We start from the raw sequence: 22,880 nt of genomic DNA on the forward strand, positions 1-22,880 counted from the left end.
AAATATCTTACATACAGAGATAATATAACAAAAGATGAATTGATTAATAAAACATTCTTAACAGGACTTTCAACTGTGCTTAATAGTGTCAAGTGCTTCTCCACTTACAACAACCATTCTGACCAAAATAGTTGGTTTGTGTATAACTGTAATTTAAAATGATAACAGCTGTCGCAGGACAAAGAGGCAGAGGCCGTGGTCGAGGACGAGGCCGTGGAAGAGGAAGAGAGAGGGAGCTACAAGCAGGATGATGGCGTAAGAGATGACCGATGCTGCACGTGTGGAAAGAAAGGACACTTCACAAGAGACTGTAAAACACGGAAGGAGAGGGGCTATGCAGAGGAAGCAGACTGACGGGCAGAGTCGGGGACGGGTCAGCCGCAGCTACAGATAAGAGCACACACACATATACACACACATCATGCACACCGCACCCTCCCAGCACACACGCACCACACCCTCTCTCCCTCATGTCTGCAGTATACTGCACCTCCTTACTCTTGCTTGCCACAACTGCCCCTAACAGTGCAGGGTATACTATGTCATTCCTGGTGGACTCAGGCGCTGCCTGATCTGTCATTCAGGTTAGGGAATTAGATGTCCCATTATCTGGGAAAACATTGACTACGGTAGGGGCCACTGGACATATTACCCTAGAGCATTACTCACACCCTCTCCCTTGCCAAAGTGAAGGGGGTCAAAATTACACCAATGCATTCTTAATGTCCAGAGTGTGTCCATTAAATCTGTTAGGATGAGATTTGATGCGCAAGCTATGCATCGTAATCGAGTCCAGACCAGAGCGCCTAAAGATAATTGAGTCAACAGCACAAAAGATGTACTCTTATTAAGTTGAACCACTGTACTCATACCAGTGGCTGATTGCGCAGGAACCTACCAGAACTGACTATGTGCAGATGTCAGATATTCTCAAACAAAGTGAACAAAAAGGGGTAGACGTAATGAAATTGGAAAACCTGCACTGTACCGCATGTGTGCCTGTAGGGCCTGATCATGAGTATGAAACGAAGTGGTTCAGCAAGGAGCTCTCAAGAGAGGTCATTTGCCTCGATTGTGTGTATTGGGGAAAGGGGAAGTGTGTAGCCTCAGGGATGCTAGCTGAAGGACTGCTTACTCACCAAAAGGAGCGTTTTGCCATGGCACTCTCACATCCCCATGTGTCAATCACAAAACCAAGAGGCCTCGAATGGGAAAATTTGGGGCCCTGGGTTAGAGTAGAACAAGAAGGTGCATGAAAAATGACCACCACATGTTGCATCACCTGCTTTTTAAAAATGAGTCATACTGAGCAGTAACCATCTTTCATGTTCACCTCATAACCCAGGTTGACACCATTGTGACCTATGGTGAATTAGGTTTAAATTGAGAATGTATGGGATGTTTTTTATTCACCAAGGAACAAATACAGTGGAGAGGAAAGAGACAAAGAAAAACAATTGAAAAAATAAGAAAAAAATGCAACAAATCTTTTTGTGTTTGTAGTGTAGATCGCTGCTTGTAGACGACTAAAGTTTTATTGATTGAGCATAAAGAGAAATAATAATGCATCAAAGTAGTTTCTTCGCCAAAACCAAAACTCAGGATACACTGGGCTGAAAATAGGTAACCAACATTTTTTTAAAATTAATTTATATTAAATTTATTTGCTTTTTATGATCTTGCAGAGAGGGGCAGAATTTTAATTATTTGTATGGTAAACACACATTGAGTATTTTGCAGGGTATGAATTGGGCTGCACTCATTTTACTTAAACTCATCATCATGTGATGACATATAGAACCAAAACATTCCATTTAAACATTTAGCTGATGCTTTTTTATCCAAATTGATTTACAATTATGACTGAATACAACTTGAGGGTTAAGGGCTTTGCTCAGGGGCCCAACAGGGGGCAACGGTGAACCAGCAACTTTAACCACTGGGACAGTTTTTAGATGGGGAGGTAAGCTCCACCATAGGCAAATGCCCTCATCATCACGGAGAGTGACGTGTGGAAAGTGTTCAAAAGAGTGAATACCAGGAAGGTGGCGGGACCAGACGGTATCTGCGGTAGAGTCCTCAAAGCCTGCGCAGACCAGCTAGCCCCGGTATGCACCGACATCTTCAACCTCTCCCTGACGCTCTGTATCGTCCCATCCGGCTTCAAGTGATCCACCATCGTCCCCGTCCCGAAGAAACCTTAACCTTCCGGCCTCAATGACTACCGCCCTGTTGCCCTCACATCGGTTGTGATGAAGTGCTTCGAAAAGCTAGTCAGAGACTTCATCACCTCTTCACTGCCAGCCTCCATGGACCCACTGCAGTTTGCATACCGCCACAACCGGTCCACTGATGATGCAATTGCACATCTGCTTCACACCACACTGACCCATGTAGACAAAGGGAGGGGTAATTATGTTAAAATGCTGTTTGTTGCCTACAGTTCAGCATTTAACCCCATCATCCCCTCCAGACTCACTACTAAGTTGGAGGATCGAGGACTGCATCCATCCCTGTGTGACTGGATCTCCAACTTCCTAACAGACAGACCACAGTCAGTACAGGTGGGCAACTGTATCTCATCCACCCTCACCCTCAGCACTGGAGCTCCTCAGGGTAGTGTCCTAAGCCCCCTGTTCTACTCACTGTACACCTATGACTGCGTGGCCACTTCCAGCTCTACCACCATTGTCAAGTTCGCTGACGATACTGTCGTTATGGGCCTGATCTCGGACTACGATGAGAGGGCCTACCTGAAAGAGATTAAACACCTGGAGAACTGGCTGAATGTCAGCAAGGCAAAGGAGCTGATTGTGGACTGCAGCAAGAAGCAGGAGTGGCACTACCAACCTGTGAGGATCAACAGAATCATGGTGGCGAGAGTAGACAGTTTCAGGTACCTTGGAGTTCACATTTCGCAGGACCTGTCCTGGTCCCGCCACACCAACTCCCTGGCAAAGAAGGCTCGTCAGCGTCTTTACCACTTCAGACGCCTAAGAGACTTAAGAACAAGGTGCTGCGGAACTTCAACACCTGCACTACTGAGAGCATCCTCATGGGGAACATCAAAGCCTGGTTTGGGAACAGCACCAAGCAGGACAGACAAGCACTCCAGAGGGTGGTGCGTTCAGCAGAGCGCATCATTCATACGGAACTTCCTGACCTGCAGACCATCTATCACAAGCGGTGCCAGACCAAAGCCAGGGGGATTGTGAAGGACCCCACCCATCCCAACGATAGCCTCTTCTCTCTGTTGAGGTCAGGGAAACGCTTTCGCTCCCTGAAGACCAACACAGAGAGACTGAAGAAGAGCTTCTTCCCGCAGGCCATTCGGGCCCTGAATCAGGGCAACGGATGAACTGTGGGGACCACTCTGTGCACTGCGTATAATGTCAATAACATCATAAAAAGACTGCAATAATGTATTTTTAATGATAGGACACAAAACCCTATTTTGCAGTATGCCTTAGAATCAACCATCATTGTCCTATCCAAGGCTTTAGTTCAGGGTGACTTTTCCCATTCTTTCCAGTAATTCTGTTTGTATTTTCCTTAAGGAGACCGCTCAAGAAGAGACTGTTGGCAGGTCTTAGAATGATCCGAGTTGTGCTCGATAAGCAAATGTGGTGACAAAAGTAAAAATAAATTACTACTTAACATCAAAGAGGATATGAGTGGAAGTGTCCGTCTTAAAAACTCTTCAACTAAAGGTCAGTTTAAATGATGACGTGAAACCATACCGTTTATGGTAGTTACACTCCTGGACTGCTGCAGAGTGCTCCTGGTCCAGTTCGTGATTTTGGTCTTGCTGTGCACCTTGTTACTGACTCTGACCTGCCTTAAGTGTTTGCTTTCCTATATAATGACTCTCCTAGGAGAAGAAGGCAGCTCGCCCCAGCTCACACTAGAGTCGTCATAACAGTGTGAGAAGTGCCTTAGTGTTTGTTTGGTTCTTGTGGTCTTGGCTGTGTTTACCTTGTCTTTGGATATCCCCAGTCGGCTTGTGTTTGTGGATATCTAGATCTGTATGTAAGCACACACTGGGTTTCATTTGTGTTGTCCTACAGTGTTCTGTTTATAATTGTGATCCGTGTGTTAGAGTATATGCTCTAGTGTATGTTTATGTATATGTTTATGTATATAGTTACTGATCGTAAGGAGTGGTGCCTGTTTGTTTGGGACTGGGGTTATTGTCTGTTTATTGTCTTTTTTGTAGTGTAGTGTAGTTAAATGTGGGGTTCCTTTTGTAGTGTGGGTATTGTTTATGTTGGCATTCAGCCACACTTTAAGCTGATCAGTGTGTGTGTGTGTTCACAATTTTATTCAATACACCAAGTTTCACCTCATCTACTAGTCCATACTAGTCCAAATGACTAACCATTTCACATACCATTCCACTATCAGCTACCAGTCTTATCACTGTTGTGACCTCACCGCCTAGACAGGCTCGTAATAATCGGTGTCTTCAGCCCCTGCACCTCTGGACTGCTGCACATAACCATCTACAACTTCAGACAAGCTTTTGGAACTTAACTTCTTGCATTCATTATACCGAGATGTGGAATCTTTGTTCTTTGTTTACCACTGACTGTTAGGAACTCATTCAGGGAACGTTGAATAGGACAAAGCAGTGTTTGTTCTCTTAAGACATTGGCATTCTATTCCCAGATTATTACTTTCTATTGCTATTCTCATCTAATCTATAGATGACTCACATGCTAACAGCTGAATAGTTTGTTAGAATATGAACAGTTTCTGCATAGAAAACCAAATAAATAAATGGTTTACTTTTTAAAACAAATAGGGACATGAGTTTCATGTGACATTAATGTACAAAAAAGAATGTTTAATATACACAAAACATTAACCAAAGTAACAAATATTTACCTTCTGATCCGCTTGTTGGTTTGCGTGAAAGAAATGTAAACCCGTAACGGATGAATGTAATAAGGACACTTGCAGATTAGGATGTTGAATAATGATTTACTTGCGGAAAGACAGGGGCCAGATGTGATGCCGAGGATGAACAAACAGGAAAGGTTTTCCAAATCAGAGAAGGCACAGGCGTAAGTCAAATCCAGAGTAACAATAAACATGTGATGTCTAGACAGGGAAAAACCAAAGTATTGTACTCCAAAAAACAGTCCAGGTAGAAAACATGAAAAAATACAATCCAAATATACCACTTAGTTAGCATAATGAAATGGCAATACTTTGCACTGAGGAATGATTACAGCTTTGCATAAATATTAAGAAGTTAATTAGAGTAAGATATAATCAATATTCGGAAAGGCCAATCTCCAGTGTTCTGAGGCATGCAGGGATTTGGTGTTCGGCTTGGTGGAGTAGGGCAGCGTGACAAATCCTGAAAAAAAAAATTAGCAAATTACTTTGAATCATAATCAAATAATATAACAGTAAATTAGATAAATAAAATATACAGAACCAATTCAGATGAAAAATTTACATGAATCTTGATTTCTATAGGTGCCTTTTGAAATCTGGAGCACAACAGAAGATGTGCTAGCACCTGGAACAATGCCAGTGACTCCTTTTTTCTTCTCTAGCAGCCATACAAAATCACGATATAGATAAATTACTTGTAACAACAAATCATACATTAACAGCTACTTTTAACTTGTACAACACTGGTAGGATGGCTGTGCTTAAACTCGGTGCTTAAATTGTGAATGGGCAAATATTAGGTTCTTAACGGTACTGAAGTCCATGTATAAAAACCCTAGAATTTTGGAATGCAAATTCGAAAAAAGGCAAAGGCAAACAAGAAACCAGGGGAAGTGCAAGCTGCACAGCCACAGAATCATCCATAAACTTCTCCACCTTTCCATAATCTATGAAAACCTGAACGTGATGGGGGGTGGGGGTGGTAGTGGGGGTGGGGGTGGTAGCAATCCTTGATGCTACAAAGCCAAAAATGGACAAGCCCCTCCATACATGATATCAATGGTCAAAGCCCGAGTACATCGAGCACTTTGAACCTCAGTTATGACTTGGCTTGAAATGCCATGCTTCAAGTCTCACGGAAGACAAGCATTGAGACTGCTCTCTGTCCTGGCTCCAAGATGGTGCAAAGAACTTCCACTTGCTGTCCCTTGCAGTCTTCAAAAGCAAACTGAAGACCCATCTGTTCATGAAATATTTAAATGACCATTGACCCTGCTCCTATGTTGACTAACAACATTGTTAATTGATATATTGGACTCTAACCTACTCTACTGGATAGGATGTATTCTATGAGTATATGACAAAGCACTTTTGTAAGTTGCTCTGGATAAGAGCATCTGCTAAATGCTGTAAATGTAAATGTAATGGTGCACAGATTCTACAGTTTATGATCCATTTGCCAAATTTCTCAAGAAAAGGCACAAAGGAAGCAAAAGCAGGTTGATCATCAGAATCTGACTCAGAATCTTTATATGCCAAGTACCAGATGTACATATGTATGTATATACATACATATACAATCTACAAGTGCTTTTAAGTGCATTGGAAGTCTAGTAAAAATCAGGTGCTTCAGTATATATTGTACCGTGTTTTTGCGGCTGAAGACATGAGCACTTTGTGTGTAGCAAATATATTTCATACATTAAAATGCATGTGTGCACATTGACTACAGGAGAGGAAAGTGGAGAAAGCAGGTATGGAGCTGACGGTTAGTTTGAGTCTTTAGAGCTCTTACTCCTGGCCTCCACTGAGATGGAAGCCATTGGAAGAAAGTGACTAGGGTGTATTGCATCAGCCATGATCTTCCTCAGCCTCTTCCTCCACCTAGATGATGTGCTTGGGTGTGGAGAGCCAGCAGCCAGTAATTTTCTCTGCACCATCACACAACTCACTGCAGCCTAGACTTGATGTGTCGAAACAGACAGAGATGGAAGAGGTGATGGTGAGTTCCATTATGTTCAATTATAAAGGCACTGCTAGACCTTATTCATATCAGCAGCGTTGTGTGTATGGAGTTTTGGATTTGTACACCATGTCCCATTTGCTTGCAAATAGTATAATATTTACAGAATAGTTTCTGTTTGTGAAGTTTTGGCACTAAATTAGCACCATATGTGTGTGTCCCATTTCAGATCCTGCTGAATATTGGCGCCCAGGAATTTATAACAATCTGCTCTGCTTACTGACTTTCTAATAGCACTGCAGGGTTGAGCTGCCTGAAATCAATGATCATCTCCACACTGTTTTGTGTTTAACACCACATTGTTACCAACCAGAGTGGTCATTTGCAAAATTAATAAGTTTAACAGACTCATTGTTACAAGTACAGTCACTGTAAAGTGAGCACACAGGCCTGTTGGTTGGCAGGTTGCCACTGTTGTACCTCTGAGCAATCCTCTTAACCCTCAACTAATCAAGGAGTATTCAGCTTTGGAGGTGTCAGCTAAATGATGTAAATGTTAGATAGAGTTGTTACTGTTTCCTTTTGGACAGAGTTGAGGAGGCACATTTACTCAAAGTGATACAGAATGCCTAAAACAATAACATCAGGAAAAAAAAACAGCACTATACCACAAGAAATAAATAATTTCAGATAACTGAAAGAATAATTAAAAATAAAACTAAAAATTGAACACAACTACCACAACAGCATAGTTTACTAAGAATGCATAAAAGTAAAAATAAAGACAAGAAATAAAGTAAAATACAAACAATGCAACAATAAAAGCTATAAATCTAATCAAGTGTTATATAAAAATAATTAAGATATAAATTCGGAATGTAAATGTATTAATGTGTATTATTAGTATTAACTAATATTAGTACTATAGTATTAGTATTAACAACATTTTCCAAGAAAAAGACTGGTATTGTTCTTTATTTTTTATCATATATTGGTCTATAATAAATATATGATGTTTTAAAAATTTAGATTTATGACCAACAAAATGTAGTTCACCCACATAAGTTAGTGAAACTAAACACACAAATTAATTTATAGTTAAATCTTAATGATTAAATAGGAATGTTTTAATAACTTTTCAAACAAGTATACAAAGTTATGATTTGACAATAGTTAAAGAACTGCAAGTCTAAAAATGTCACGGAACGCTCGCCTCCCGCGAGGCACGTGGTTTGGCCAGCCACGTGCAGTGGGAGGACTCATTTGTGGCCACGCTTGCGCACACCTGTACTTCGTTTTGTCTGTGTGTATTTAAACTCACGTCAGGGTGTGCATCGTTGTTGGTCATTGTCGATGTAACGTTTTAATGTTTCTTCGTCATTGTGAAAGCGTTTGCGTGTTCATCGTGTTTGTTTAAATGTCACTCGTTTCATGTTCATGTTATCGTTTGCAATACGTTTGAGTGCCGCTATCATTTATGTAATACATGTTCGTCCCTGTCGAGGAAATCTGCGCTTCCTGCTCCACGCCCTGCGGCACTCAGGCCACCACGCGTTACAAGTAGATCATTCTGAGAAAATGTAGTTATGTACTATCCACCTCTGAATATGAAATATATATACATATATATGTAGCAACATCAAAATAAATAGGCTAATTAGCCTAAATACATACGATCCAATTAAACAATATTATTACTTCATGGGATACAGTACATGCTTTATTTATTTTTATGTATGCATTTGTTTGTGCCTGAAGGTTTCCTGTATGTGAGAGGCTGTGATTGATATTCTCTCCCCAGTCCCATTTTTTGTAAAATTCTGCAGCTTTTCATAGCACAAAGTGCAACATCCTACAACATATTCACTATATTGTTTCAAGAGCATTCATAAGCACACAAACACGTGAGCTGAAGTGGAGTATCAACAGGAGGGTGTGCTGATTAAACGTCGCATCTCATGGACCATCAGCTATGAGGTGTACACTTCTCATATCCTTTGCTTGGGTAAGCAGGGAGCTTCTAATTAAGTATGTTTAAGAATCTAATTAAATTGGTTGTTGAAGTATATCATAAATTATGTACATTTTACAACTTTTCGTAATCCATTTCTGTGTTGATCACATTATGGGCACTTTGCACATGCCTGAAAATATGTCCTTCTATGTTTACTTTATTTCTATGAGGAATTGAATAGTAAACTGATAAATAACAATTGCTCTCTTTGGTGAGCTTCTAGATGTTACACCAAATGTGTCACATAACTTTGCATGATGTGTAGTGTAGTGCTTACCAGTAAGCATTCTTATATCTTCAGTTCTGGATTTCTCCATATACTGAGTTGAATCTTTCAAAAATATTGACTGCTTTGAAATTGGTTCTTTTTTCTTCCATGTGTTTGTTGCTTTTCACAAACAAATGAGAAATGGTACTTACAATCTATTAGTATATAGACCTAAGATATTTAGACACAGTAACTCAGTTATTGTCTTAGTAGGTACAGATGTAGATTTTATTTGCAATGTGGCCACTGATTATATATGTTAAAAACAAAATGACCTATTCTTATGTGGCCTGTCCCGCTGCGATCTTATTTTGTATTGAGCAACAGCAAAACATTCTAAGTGATTGATATTCACTATATATATATATATATATATATATATATATATATATATATATATAAATGACTAAATCTAACTTGAAGATTTATTTAATTACAGATATACTAGTATGATTAGACAATATTAAAGTAAAATTATATTTATGTGCATGTAGCACTTATTAAATATATATATATTTTAATAATTCCATTTAAATGTATAGAGAAAAAGAACTCACAGACTCATCCTCTGTTTCCCTGTGACCAGACGCTACTTTCCTTTTTAGTCTTCTGTAACAGAAATTAAATGTTAAGTTCTCTGAGCTACACCAAACATATACAAAGATTGAAGTTGAGAGCTATACTAAGAATGTTGACTAACACACCAAGACACATGCTGAAATGTGTCATGTGCTGTAAGGTAAGTACAGTATCTCCTAAACAGTATCTCCTGAGTACAGTATCTCCTAAACAGTCATGATTATCTGTGAGTATTTGGTATGAGCCAGGTTTAATTAAAATGAAGCAAATGTTTTCTTTTTCTGATAGGAAAGACTGTATGTATCAGAGTTTCTGTGGTGTTACTAATCTGGGTGTGATCAATAACTTCAAAACCTCTAGTCACATCTTCCTTGCTTCAGATGATGTAACATAGAATAACCATTTTGGTAAAGGTTGAATTGTACTGCCCAAACTGGTGGCACAATCCCGCTCATTAAATTTACCACTAAGGGCCCTCTTTACACAAGACTGTATTTAAATGATCTGCTGTGTTAAGCTCTACTAATATAGTATACACTATAGTATTCAATGGTAATGGGGTTATTATAAAATTAGGTGAATGTTTTATAAGTAGATGATAAGAAAACCTTATGTGATGTTTATCAGATCAGGGCTGGGTTTCCCAAAAGCACCATAAACAAAGATAATCTTTAAATGGTATTATACGGAACACTCTCTCTCTTATTTAAGATTATCTTTATTTCTTGAAGAATTTGGGAAGTGGGGCCCAGGTTGGTAAAAGAGTCCTGTGATTTTTCTCAATCTGTTGAAGTGATGACTCACCTCATTTGATGAGACTAGGCTCATTTCAAGAATCCTTCCTAAATACGTGATCTAATTTGCCCACTAAAGTGGAGCTGAACAACATTTCATACCAACATAAAAAAGTACTTATAAATTTTTAAATATAAATTTGACAAAGCAGTACTATTTCCTGTCTTCTCTTAGTATGATATCATGTATGCTAATGAATTTTATTTCAGACATACAGTATATTAGCCTAATATGCAATATTTCCAAGACTAGAATTTACCAAACTTTTTCATTGACTGTAGGCTGATCTAAGCCTGATTATTTTAGTCGCAAAAATGCCAAGACTAATTTAGGCCATGCTGGATTCAATTACAGGTCTCCATATGCTGGAGACCAATATAGATTAAGTGAGCCATCAGCCAGTGTAAGAACTTAAAGCAGCCAAGTGAACAGGTGTTGCTAATTGCTCCTGATTACTGTGAAGTGGCCCTGTGTCTTCCTCTGTTGACTGAAGATGGCCTTGCTGGTGACCCAGTTTCTTTCAAGGTAAGCAGCCTATTAATTCAAGCATTAGTCCTATTCCATTCTGCGCATTATTCTCTATTAGTGTAAGCTTAGCATTCATTTAATTTTATGCAACCCCACAATATCCGTACATATAATACGGATGTAATAATATACAATAACATTCTAATGAGTATAATTTTCAGTCAAAGTAATTCTCTCAACACGTCTGTGTTCGTACTAATAAGTACAGGAAAACCAGACAGCGATGATTTCAGTATGTAGTTTGCCTACGGGCGTGACGTTGAGATGCGCTCAAGTATCCTCGCTGTCTGCTTTTGTTCCCACAGTCCCACACTTGGCTACATGGAAAGTGAGAGGCAGAGCGAGACACTACGCTTCGTTGCCATGTTGTGTAAATGTACTATTATGTGCGCACTGGTCGTGCATGAGCTTTGTATTTACCAGTTTTCTTTCAACATCTTGAATCTATGTTAATATTATGCGAGCTCACATGTAACCAAAGCCTGTGATCTGAAATGCTGAAATAAGCGTTTCAGATTAGCCACCTGCAAAAATGTTCCTTCAGACATTACAGACCGTAGCCTTCTTAAGGACACACACATGCCTCACTTTGTAATATCACTGCAACGCCACTGAATAACGTGACTGTTCCAGTTAGACGCACAAAGCTCTTTCTTCTAAGATTCTAACGCATCCTGTGTCCTGACATTTGATATACGGGAGACACTACGTCCTGTCTATCCAGTTTGGTGTATTTTACATTTTAATAAGGCAAATATGAGGAGGAGTGAATAGCTATATTCCTAAATCGCTGTGAAGCATACTGAACGAACTTCAGGTGAAGAATTTCACTTTGATATAGCTGCAGAAACAAGGGCAGCAATTCCAGACATCACTATAACCCAACACACACAGGGTAGTACATGCATACCCGAATGTGTGTTTTCCCCTCCAAATGTCTCCTGCCCTTTTGCTTGTTTTGTTGTTCTTAGTCTCCCTCCATCTTTGCTCAAAGGTCAATCATTGCTAATCCCTTAATGCTCATCACATTTATTTGACAACAGATTTGCGGTTCCAGATTCAAGACTTATCAGGCACACACATTTCTAGTAAAACGTGCGCACACACCTTAAATGAAATCCTTACGTTGCTAGTCCTCCAGACACCAACAAGACGCAATCAAAAGGAAGACTAAATAGTTCAGTAATAGTGGTAGTGTATGTGTAGAGTCCAACCTTCACTGTGTGTGCGCGGTGGAGGCAGTAAAGGGGAATGAGCAAGGGTTGGAAGTCATTCTAAAGCCTAACAGTTTTGGGTCAAAGCTTCTTGTTTTCTGGACTTCCCACCCCTGCGTTATCTGCCCCTGCTCGTAGCCAGCTATGTAGTCACTCAGGTCCGGACCCTGGAAGTTTTATAGAGCTTAAACTGAAACCAATTCTTAATCATCCATATTTCTACTTGACTGACTAGCCCTGCTTGATTCATTTTTAAAAACTTGCAAAGATAAGATGTTTATGGTAACACTGTGACTCCTTTCTCATTTTACAGTGATGTTACAGTCAGGGTAATGTTAGCTTGTTTTCGATGCTAAGGAAACTGATTTAGTTTTATATCACCAAAACAACAACAACAAAACCCCCATAAGATGTAACCTCACAGTTTAGCCACATTATTCAGATGAAAACTACGTGGTTGATGATCCAAGTTCTGAATGCACATAAGCAAGCATTTTTTCAGAGATTGCAGCACTACATACAGAAGTCTGAGGCAGCTTCATGTTCCAGCAGTTAGCCATACACAACCCAGCATCACACAGAATGCTCAAATATCATATCAGTATCATATTTCCAACATGGATATGCATGATCATATGATACTGTCATAGTTTCTCTGTGCAACTTGCTTTCTCTGTGAAATTAGAAGCCTGCATAGACAAATCTTGTCAAGTAGTGCTTGTCTTTGGATGTACTCACACTAGGCGATCTGAATTTGAATATTGAGGTTTCACTACACTGTACTATATAAGGATTATAGTAAATTAATTTTATTTGTGGTTAATTTTATTTTACAGGTTTGTATTGCTTTTTTTTTTAGTTATAGTGAATTGTTTTATAGTATTTCTTATTTCTGTTACCTTAGAGCCATATTAAAGTGACAGTTACCTTATACAGTACTGTGTCATCATGACTGCTTGTCCTCTGCTTTACAGTTTGGTTTGGTTATTGATTAAACAAGGATTTGCATAGAGGATCTAGATCCTTTATTTAAGTGCAAGCTACAGCACAAGCATCTTTTGTTGTTTTGTGTTTGAATAGTAACTATCCAAAACATTCAGACAAAACTATTTTACACCATCAGAAAGGTGAAAAACATATAAACCTGTGATTATTGTGAATAGAAGTATTGAAAAGAATTGTCATTTTTCTAGGGGAGCATATAGTAAGTTGATGGTGCCATACACTCTTTGCGTTGTGTTGGTGATAGTGTGGGTAAGTAATAGCCAAAGGAACAGCTGTGTCCACAGTTGTCGGCAAATAAAGCTGCACATCTGCTCCTTTTAGCAACTGTTCTCCTGACAATCCACAAGGTTCAACACCACTGCAGGCCCCTCTGCTCATACTCTATTTCAGTTAAACATATTTTAAAGAGAGATCAGGAAGTTTAAGACAAGGTTTAATGTGTATTTAGCAAAACAGACCTAAAATCATTTTAAACATTTAGTGTTCCTTCCAGAGTTTGTTTTCCAGCAGAGAGAGGACAAGAGAGCATTGTCTTTGTTATTTGCAGTATTTGACATTTATTACTCCAGCCAAAATATTCCACTTGAGCCTTGACAGAAAGGGCCAAAAAGCCCTTTTGTGAAATGTTTTGGAGATCTTTGCGACCGATTTGTAGGTTCACCGATCAAATTAAGATTTGGGCCTCTTCTTGTGTCATTTAAGATCTGATACATATCTGACCTGTGTCCATGCACAGTGACAACTGTCAGATCAGAATATGGGCCTGTTCAAACACGGTATTTCACAATTTAGATCTTTCTACCATTTATGTTGTACTTTATCATTACATTTTGTATGACAATGAAATTGTTACCCACCCTGTTATAATGTGAAGCCTCAAAAAGACACCTGAACTTTGATGTCAGTGACATTACAACTACCACTGATGAAGTGATGCATGCACAGTATGTATCTACACTTAAATTTCTTAATTTTTTGTCGAACAATTGAAACTGTATGTGATCAAGCTTAACATCAACCCAATAATGGTAAAATATTCAGTTAATTAATATAATTTTAAGAAAACTTTATTGATCCCAAAGGAAGTTACAGAATATTAAATGTCTGTGAAACAGTATAAGGTCATCTTGAACAATTTAATGCATTTTAATGCTCACATACAGATCTACACATACACAAACACAAGCACAGGCTAACTAGGGATATCACAAGACAAGGTAAGCACAGCAAAAATAACAAACTCACAAATCACCACCAGTACAAGAAGGAGCTTGGGCAAGCCGCTGTCTTTTTCCTGCAGGGTCCTTATATAAGCCACAGCAATCCCTCAAGGAAGGGCGAGGCCAGCAGCGAGGTGCACAGACAGTCCTAAATCCCGAACTGGACCAAGAACACACTACAGCAGTCCAGGAGTGTAACATGCTCCAAGTTGTTGCTCCTCTGTTCTTTCTGAACGTGTATTCTGAGAAAAAGAACATTGATGGCACTGTAATTATAGATAATACACCACAACAGTAACAATGAAAGAGTGGGGATTAAAATCGTGTGGATTAAAATTAGCATCTTTTAAACTCACCTGCGAGGGTGACTGAGTAGGCACACGGTCACGGTCGCGGTCGACATGGCTGTGGATGCATTCGTATTAGTGTAACACCTGTCATTTGCTATGTCTTAAAACGAGAATTATTTTGGGAATGTGTTATTAACGTTACTAGAGAACAAAATAAATGAACATTTTATGGTAGTAAGATGCAAAAGAACACAAATATAGGAATGCCAAAATAAAAGAAAAACAGTCTACTTTATATTCAAAATTGACAAACTTACTGAATTCCTCTCCATAGCTGTACGAGATGTGTGAACAAGCGCTTACGAAAAAAATACAAAAGAAAAAGTAGAATAGTAACCAGAATAATTCCCAGAATAACCACAGTGGTCCATGTGGATTCTACATAGAGGAGGAAATAAGAGGAGGAAATAATAAGGGTAGAAAAGGAAAACGGAGAGGAGAGAGACAAAGAAAAAACAATTAAAAAATAAGAAAATGCAACAAATCTTTTGTATATGTAGTGCAGATCGCCGCTTGTAGATGACTAAAGTTTTATTGATTGATGTGAAAGACAAGTAATAATACATCAAAATAGTTTCTTGGCCAAAACCAAAACTCAGGATACACTGGACTGAAAATGGGTAACCAAAATAAATAAATTAAACAAACAAACAAACAAATAAATAATATTAACTAATTAACTGTATTCATTAATTTGCTTTTTATGATTTTGCAGAGAGGGGCAGAACACATATTGTGTATTTTGCAGGGTATGAATTGGGCTACACTTATTTTGCTTAAACTCATCATCATGTGATGACATATAAAACCAAAACGTTCCATTTAAACATTTAGCTGATGCTTTTTTAATCCAAATTGACTTACGATTATGACTGAATACAACTTGAGGGTAAAGGGCTTTTAGGTTCCGTAATGAGGAGGAAGGGAAATCTGGTGTAACTTTTGGGCTCCAACAGTGGCAGGGTTTGAACCAGCAACCTTCCAAATAAAAGTCTAATACTTTAACCACTGGGACATTTCTTTTTACACGTGGAGGTAAGCTATCATTTCTACTGGTTTTGTTCAATTATTGTTGCCACATTGCAATCTGCCATGTCAAGTCATTTTATGGACACATTTTTGGTCAGTAAAATGTACTTACTTTATGGACATATGTCCAGAAAATATTTAAAATGGTATTTTTATGATTTATAAATTAAAAATTGAATATTATGGCATGATTATGTTTAGAACTTTTCAAATAAACCAAATTTTAAGATACCAGTAGTGTTAAAGCTGTAGAGATGAAAAATGTGTGTCCAATTTGTAATGTTCTCAAATTTGCCAGGCTCGTATAACTGTAAACATGACACTTTTACTATGAGGACTTTCCAGTGAAACAGTGAATTTCCAGAGAGGAGAATTTTTATTAAAACGTATCTACAGCTTGTGTTTATGGAAATTTCCCACAATATAAACACTGGCTGGCTATACAGCTGATCATAAGGTGAAGTTCAGGCCCTGCTGAATGTGCAAATGGTACTCACCTCTATTAACATATACATAGAGAGATCCTGTGACACTTCCATACTGGTTTGAAGCTTCACAGACATACAAGCCATTATGGTCAGAAGATAGTGGGATTAGAAGTTTGTCTTTATCATCAACTTGGATGTTCACCCTGTCAGTAAAACAAACAAATTATTGTGTGTATGTATATCAAACCACCAGATCCAGATCCAGACCTCCAGTTTTCTAATTATATTCACCTGTTCCCTGATTTGTTATTTTGGCAGTATATATTTACCACCTATGACTTTTCCTTTGTAAGGTCTTGTTTTATTCTGTGTTTCTGAGCAGTTTTGGTCTGTTTCCTTTCCTGGGTACTGTCTATAGACATTTTATTGTTTGCTCTCTTGGTCAAGTCTCTTCTGGATTACTGCCTGGTTGTTTGATCTCCTGCATGTTACTCGGTCACTGCCTTTTTGTCTCATTCCTGGCTCTCTGTTTTGAATATGCAGTTTGAGGACTGTCAGACATGACAATCAGCAAGAATGAAGAAAAAACCCTTGCAAAAATTTAAAAAATGGTATATTATTAGCATTTAATGACTAAAGATTTCTTTTGTAGCTCAACCAAACAGTGAGCACAGCTACCTTTTACTAATATTTCTACATTTGATAATCTGTGACAGGTGTCAATGCTATAGCTGCAGCTACCATTGGTATACAAGAAGCCCTACTAACCTCCTCCAGGTGAAGGTTGTTGGTTTTGGATTGCCATCTGCTTCACAGAGAAATTCTTGATGTTTTGTTGCTTTACCAACGGATAAAATATAAGCAACCTGAGGAGGATCTGAAAAAAGAAAAGCAGAACAAATATTAATAAAAATGTAAAAAGGTAGCTTGAAAACTGCACACATTGAAAAGAAATCTAATTCAAAGAAAGAAAGTCTAATTGTAAATAACCTGGGGGGGGGGGGGGGGGGGGGGAGACGACACCTCTGTGGGTATTTACTCTCAGCAGATTCTTTTAATTGGCAAACATTTGTCATTTTTAAATTCTGTACCCTACATGAAGGCCCTGGTAGACACATACATATGTAGGAATGATCTTAGTTTGACTTGCATATACTTGCATATATTGCATATATATTGCATATATTTTACCTTCTGACATGGCTGCATGCTGTGTTGCAAATGCCAATATAGTTTTGAAAATCCTGCTGATACTATGAGGCAACATTTTTATGGAAATGTAATTGAATTAGTATAAAAAAATGTTTTCCCTTTCAAGGGTAGACTTTGCATTATTTCCAATAGAAAACCTGGAGAATATGACTCATACCAAAGCACAACTGTGGGTTTGTGTCAATATAAACCAGTAATGCTACCTAAAGGACCTGGACTGTTTTTAATCTGCCCTTTTAAATGATTTTTTTCTCACTGTATAAATTTATTTTTTAATTTTTTTGCTTAAGCACTTTTCATAGAAAGTGGCATTCAAAGTGCTTCATGTAGACAGGAAAGAAATAAATCTATCACATCAGGAAAGCTAAACAAATACATTTGCCTAAAATGTTTTGTAAAAAATGTAAAACATCAGACTAACTGTTGTGACATGATTTAAAATTGGTCTACATTATTTAGCAAATATATTTACATTTATCAAATTTTGTAAATGCAGTTTTTCTGCAAAACACTCACTTGTATCTGACATACAGAACACAATAAAAATAAGCCATTTGTTAGAGGGTTCAATAGTATACTACAGCCTTCAATGATATGTTCACAATTAGCAAATCACATTATAGTCAGAATCATGGTGTGCAGTTCCAGTGTTAAGAATATGCTCTATGTCTATGACAGCTTTCTTATAATGAGACTATTGTGTAGTCCAGCACCAGTTTTGTATTCAGGGCCATGTGGTTCACCAAATACTGAACCTTCTACTGGTTAAGTTCTTTACTTAAAATGGATTACTATTGTGTAGTCCAGTACCAGTTTTGTATTCAGGACCGTGTGGTTCACCAAACACTGAACCTTCTGCTGGTTAAGTGCTTTACTTACAATGGATTACTATTGTGTAGTCCAGTACCAGTTCTGTATGCAGGGCTGTGTGGTTCACCAAACAATGAACCTTCTGCTGGTTAAGTTCTTTGGATGCTACACCAATCAAATGACTTGTAACAGTGTAAGTTCCATCGGTTTGCAGAGACAGGCTGGTCTCTACTCTCACAGAGGTGTTCAGAGCCAAGAGCCATGACACTTCTGCTGCAGGCCTTGTTTTGGCTGCAGTGCAGGTCGCCAAGGTCACGTTACCATCACCAGCAACAGGAATTATCACAGGGCCGACACTGACAACAGGCGGAACTAAAATTGAAATGAAAGAAAAAAAAACGTAGTTGCTGACAAAATATAATAGTAATACAATATACATGTAACCATTCAATTTAAAGTTGAACTTTATGGTCCTTCTATATGCTATAAGGCCTACCAAATAAACTTTAAATGCATACTGGTCTTTTATACTTTCTGCAACATATATTACATTGTTATATTCTATAGCAACACTAAAATACATGAACTGGACAATTAGGTATTCATTCCTATATTCTAACAAACATGAGTCACGATGAGTAACACTACAAATACTGTTTGTAAAAAGCCTGTTATCTGCCTGGCAACTGAAAACTTGCTTGTATTGGGACTACTAGTAATATTCTGTTTATGCAATGCAGCTACTTGCAAGCTAACAATATCCAATAAAGTGACAACAAAAGTTAAAAACAAGTCTTACCCAACACAGTGAGCTTAATCTCTGTCTCAAATGGCCCACTTGGGAATATGTTAAAGATGCATGTATATATTCCTTCATCCAGTAATGAAACATTCTTCAGAGCAATTGAGCCAACACATTCTTGCATGTTCCCTATAAAATCAATTCTGTCTTTTAGTCCATTTATATGTTCTGTTATGCCATCTGGACTGATGACAAAAAAGTTCCTATTTTCTGGCTTTCCCCGTGTTCTTTTTTGCCATGTAATCTGTGTAAGTTCCTCCACTGTATCAATCAGCTGACAGAACAATGTGGCACTGCCTCCTTCTTGAATGGTCACACTCCTTCCAATGACTCTTACAGCTGTACATAAAAGAAAGAAAAAGAAAGAAAACACTTCTATAAAACATTAGGTACATGCTAAAATGGCATTAGGTAAAGCCAGGTAGAACACACAGTAAGATATCCAATTATGTGCACTTAATTAGTAAATCAAAAAGCAATACTTTACATAATTTAAGCAGTAACACTTCATGATAAGACTTGTGTTCTATTTGCTTAAAAGATTCGAAGCATTGCAGTAGGAGTGAGCGATATGACGTAAAATTCATATCACTGGCATTTTCCATTATACAGATGATATCCTATCACAAAAATACCCCCCAAAATAGATTCATAGTAATAACTTTTATATGCCCTTCAAAAGAAATAAATTGTAATAAACCTTAACTTATAAAATCAAAAGACGAGAGTGAGTAAACTGCGTTACAAAATCTTGATTTGCTGAAATATGTAAGACTTGGAGTGAGGGTTATTTTAGTTATTTTAGTAAACTTGCTGGTTTATTCGCCACGTGACACAGGCTCGCTCCAGGAGTACAGTTGATAGCTCATACATGAGTTGTAAAAACATCCAAAACTCATAACGCGTTACTAAAGAAGTAAATAATGATAAATGAAGAGCTGGGTCCAGCAATGCCCGTTATGTACAGCACAAAACCAAAACTCAGCGTGGCCTACGTGCACACGCCTTTTACGTAAACGTAATTTAAATGGACAGTACACAAATTACTGACCGTTACAAATGACACACAAAAAGAAACCCTTCAACAAGATTCAGAGAAATGCATGAAACTGTACAACTTGTTTGAGAGCTGAGAGGGAGCTCAATGTTGCTGTGATTGTAAGGGGCTGCTCTAGAAAGAAACCCAGGGCTGAATTTAATTCCCAGCCCAGCCCTGATGAGTTGTAGAACCCTTAAATATATATTTTTAAAGATTTCCAATCTCCTTTTCCCTCCTACACCGTTTCAGGATGAACCGCTATTTTATACAACTCAACTTTCATTGTCCGTAGGGATGACTGTGGTGTGGGTGTTCCTGTAGACGCCTTTGAAGCGAAGACAAATAGGGGGACACGCACAAAAAACCCTCAAAAAAATAACATGTTTCCAGCGCTTCATTGACTTCTACGACAGGTCTATGCTACTGATAAAGTCTGTTTGTGACCAATAGAAAATTCTAAACGCGAGAAAACTGCTAAATGTGGCAAGTACTATTAAACCCTTCGAAGCTACTTATAAACGGACTTGGCCCTTGTAGTTTACGTTTTGTTTTTGTTTTTTTTTTACAAACTGGTTTAAGTGGTTCTTTATATCCAAATCGGCAATGATGAAAGCCAAGGAGTACTACACCTATTTGGTCAGGCCTACACCAAAGTTCTTCAAAAACAGTCATTGTTTCTCTTCGTTTAGGAAGCGTTAGTTTGGTAACATAGGAACGCCTGGATAATGCGAAACTTGACAAATTGGTCAACACAGGTTACGAAGAGTACCCTTACCTGTAATTCTGCCGTGGCGTAGAGTGGACACAACGATATGAAGCAGAAGATATGTTTGAAAATACATCATTTAAGATGGTGGCTGCTCTGGATAACGCGGACTGGGACATATCCTGATGCAGCTCAACCAAAAGCTCTGGGTGGACGAAACCATCTACGAGGCTCTGAACTCGGGGTGGTGAGAGAGGAAAGGGAGGAAAGTAGAGTCACGGTTCCAGTAGAATGGTTCTAGATGCCTGTGGCAGGAACTACGGACAATCAGGGACTACAGGAGCCCACCCTCTGGACTGATGAGCGCGGATGAATCTCTGGCGAATGAGCTAAACACATTCTTCGCTCGCTTCGAGGCTACATCTAGCAACGCTAAGGCTAACAGCACTAATGGTGCTATCGGCGCAGCCAACGGGTCATGCGCAGAGCCCACCATAGGCAAATGCCTCCATCACGGAGAGTGACGTGTGGAAAGTGTTCAAAAGAGTGAATACCCGGAAGGCGGCGGGACCAGACGGCATCTGCGGCAGAGTCCTCGAAGCCTGCGCAGAAAAGCTAGCCCCGGTATTCACCGGCATCTTCAACCTCTCCCTGACACTCGGTATTATCCCATCCAGCTTCAAGCGATCCACCATCGTCCCCGTCCCGAAGAAACCTCTTAAATAAGAGAGAGAGTGTTCCGTATAATACAGTTTAAAGATTATCTTTGCTTATGGTGCTTTTGGGAAACCCAGCCCTGATCTGATAATCATCACATAAGATTTTCTTAACATCTACTTATAAAACATTCACCTAATTTTATAATAACCCCATTACCACTGAATACTATACTGTATGCAAAATACAGACTAACTGTTGATGTGACATGATTTAAGATTGGCCTACATTATTTTTTATAGCAAATTTATTTACATGTATCAAATTTGTCAAATTTTGTAAATGTGCTAGAAGCAGTGTCTACAGATAGATTTTGCGCACATGACACCTTGTGTTCAGTTGAAGTACCCTTTGGTGATTGTAGACAGGTTTTCCAAGTGGACTGAGACGTTTCTTTGTTCTAAGGAAGACTTTCCGCACTGTGGTTAAAATCCTAGCTAGCCAAGGAGACAATGTCGATGGTATGGTGTGCCTCAGGTAATAGATTCAGAGCAGGGACCCTGTTTCATTTCCAAGGTAACTCAGAAACTATGCACCTACCTAACTATTGGCTGGAGGTTTCACATCCCTCATCATCCTCAGTCATCTGGCATTGTTGAGAGAATGAATTGTACCTTGAAAGAAAGGTTAACAAAGGCAATGATGGAAACAGGAAAGAAGTGGATAGATCTACTGCCAGCAGTGTTATGTGAGATCAGAATGACGCCCAGTGCCACCACCAAATTGTCACCATTTGAGGTCAATTTTGGTAGACCATTTACCACTCCATGGGTCAGAGGTAACCCAAGTGTTTCTCATTCAGGTGACATGGACGTGATCTTGGCAGACTACACCCAAATGTTGATTGAGAAACTGAACAGCGTGTATGGTAATGTTTCTTGCGCTCTCCCTCTTCCCACAGACAAGCCTACTCTTCCATTTATTCCAGATGATATTTTTGGTCAAATCATTGAACCCTCGGAAAGTTGGCGAAGCTGCGTACGGACCCCCAACAACCGTGATCGCAGTGACCCGAACCGATGTGCTAACATCGGGATCAGCACAGTAGATACACGCCAGCTGACTGAAGAAATCACCAGTAGCTAATGCATCCAACAAGCCAAATGCACCTTAACACATTCACATAGAGTACAAAATTTGTTATATGATTTCATGCTGAAGGCCTGCTCCTCGGCTGCACCACACACCAACGAATTACTCCTTGGCCCTGTACACTTTAGCATTGGTATTATAACTTGATAGGCAGTTAGGATATCTATCAACATCCCTTTGCAGACTCTTTGGTCCTTTCTCTCC

At 38.9% G+C, this 22,880-nt stretch overlaps 1 protein-coding gene and 1 long non-coding RNA gene across 8 annotated transcripts in view; both read right to left on the bottom strand.

Moving 5' to 3' along the window:
* Window positions 1-5,022: 5,022 nt before the first annotated feature.
* The window catches only part of LOC145643335 (uncharacterized), a 38,068-nt gene continuing 20,210 nt past the window's right edge, over window positions 5,023-22,880 (bottom strand). The window contains exon 3 of the long non-coding RNA XR_004775766.2: window positions 5,023-5,365. This is a non-coding gene — a long non-coding RNA (uncharacterized LOC145643335). The remainder of the gene's footprint in view (window positions 5,366-22,880) is intronic.
* On the bottom strand, window positions 14,323-22,396 carry LOC145657579 (nectin-4-like). 7 transcript variants are annotated; one of them, XM_081713479.1, is made up of 9 exons: window positions 22,125-22,396; window positions 21,422-21,584; window positions 19,120-19,461; window positions 18,390-18,692; window positions 17,067-17,175; window positions 16,368-16,501; window positions 15,099-15,219; window positions 14,848-14,896; window positions 14,323-14,733 (listed from the first exon to the last, which is right to left on the bottom strand). In XM_081713479.1, the coding sequence occupies exons 3-9, from the start codon at window positions 19,244-19,246 to the stop codon at window positions 14,668-14,670; spliced, it is 909 nt and encodes a 302-aa protein (XP_081569605.1). In that variant the 5' UTR covers window positions 19,247-19,461; window positions 21,422-21,584; window positions 22,125-22,396; the 3' UTR covers window positions 14,323-14,667. The 7 variants fall into 7 exon arrangements, 5 of the variants coding, with proteins under 5 accessions (XP_081569605.1, XP_081569606.1, XP_081569603.1 ...); XM_081713480.1 differs by lacking the exon at window positions 22,125-22,396 and having other exon boundaries at window positions 21,422-21,888; XM_081713477.1 differs by lacking the exons at window positions 21,422-21,584; window positions 22,125-22,396 and adding an exon at window positions 20,937-21,386.

This window comes from Electrophorus electricus, chromosome 4 (assembly GCF_041902795.1).
Source record: "Electrophorus electricus isolate QZ-2024a chromosome 4, ASM4190279v1, whole genome shotgun sequence".
In the NCBI taxonomy this organism is placed as follows: Eukaryota; Metazoa; Chordata; class Actinopteri; order Gymnotiformes; family Gymnotidae; genus Electrophorus; species Electrophorus electricus.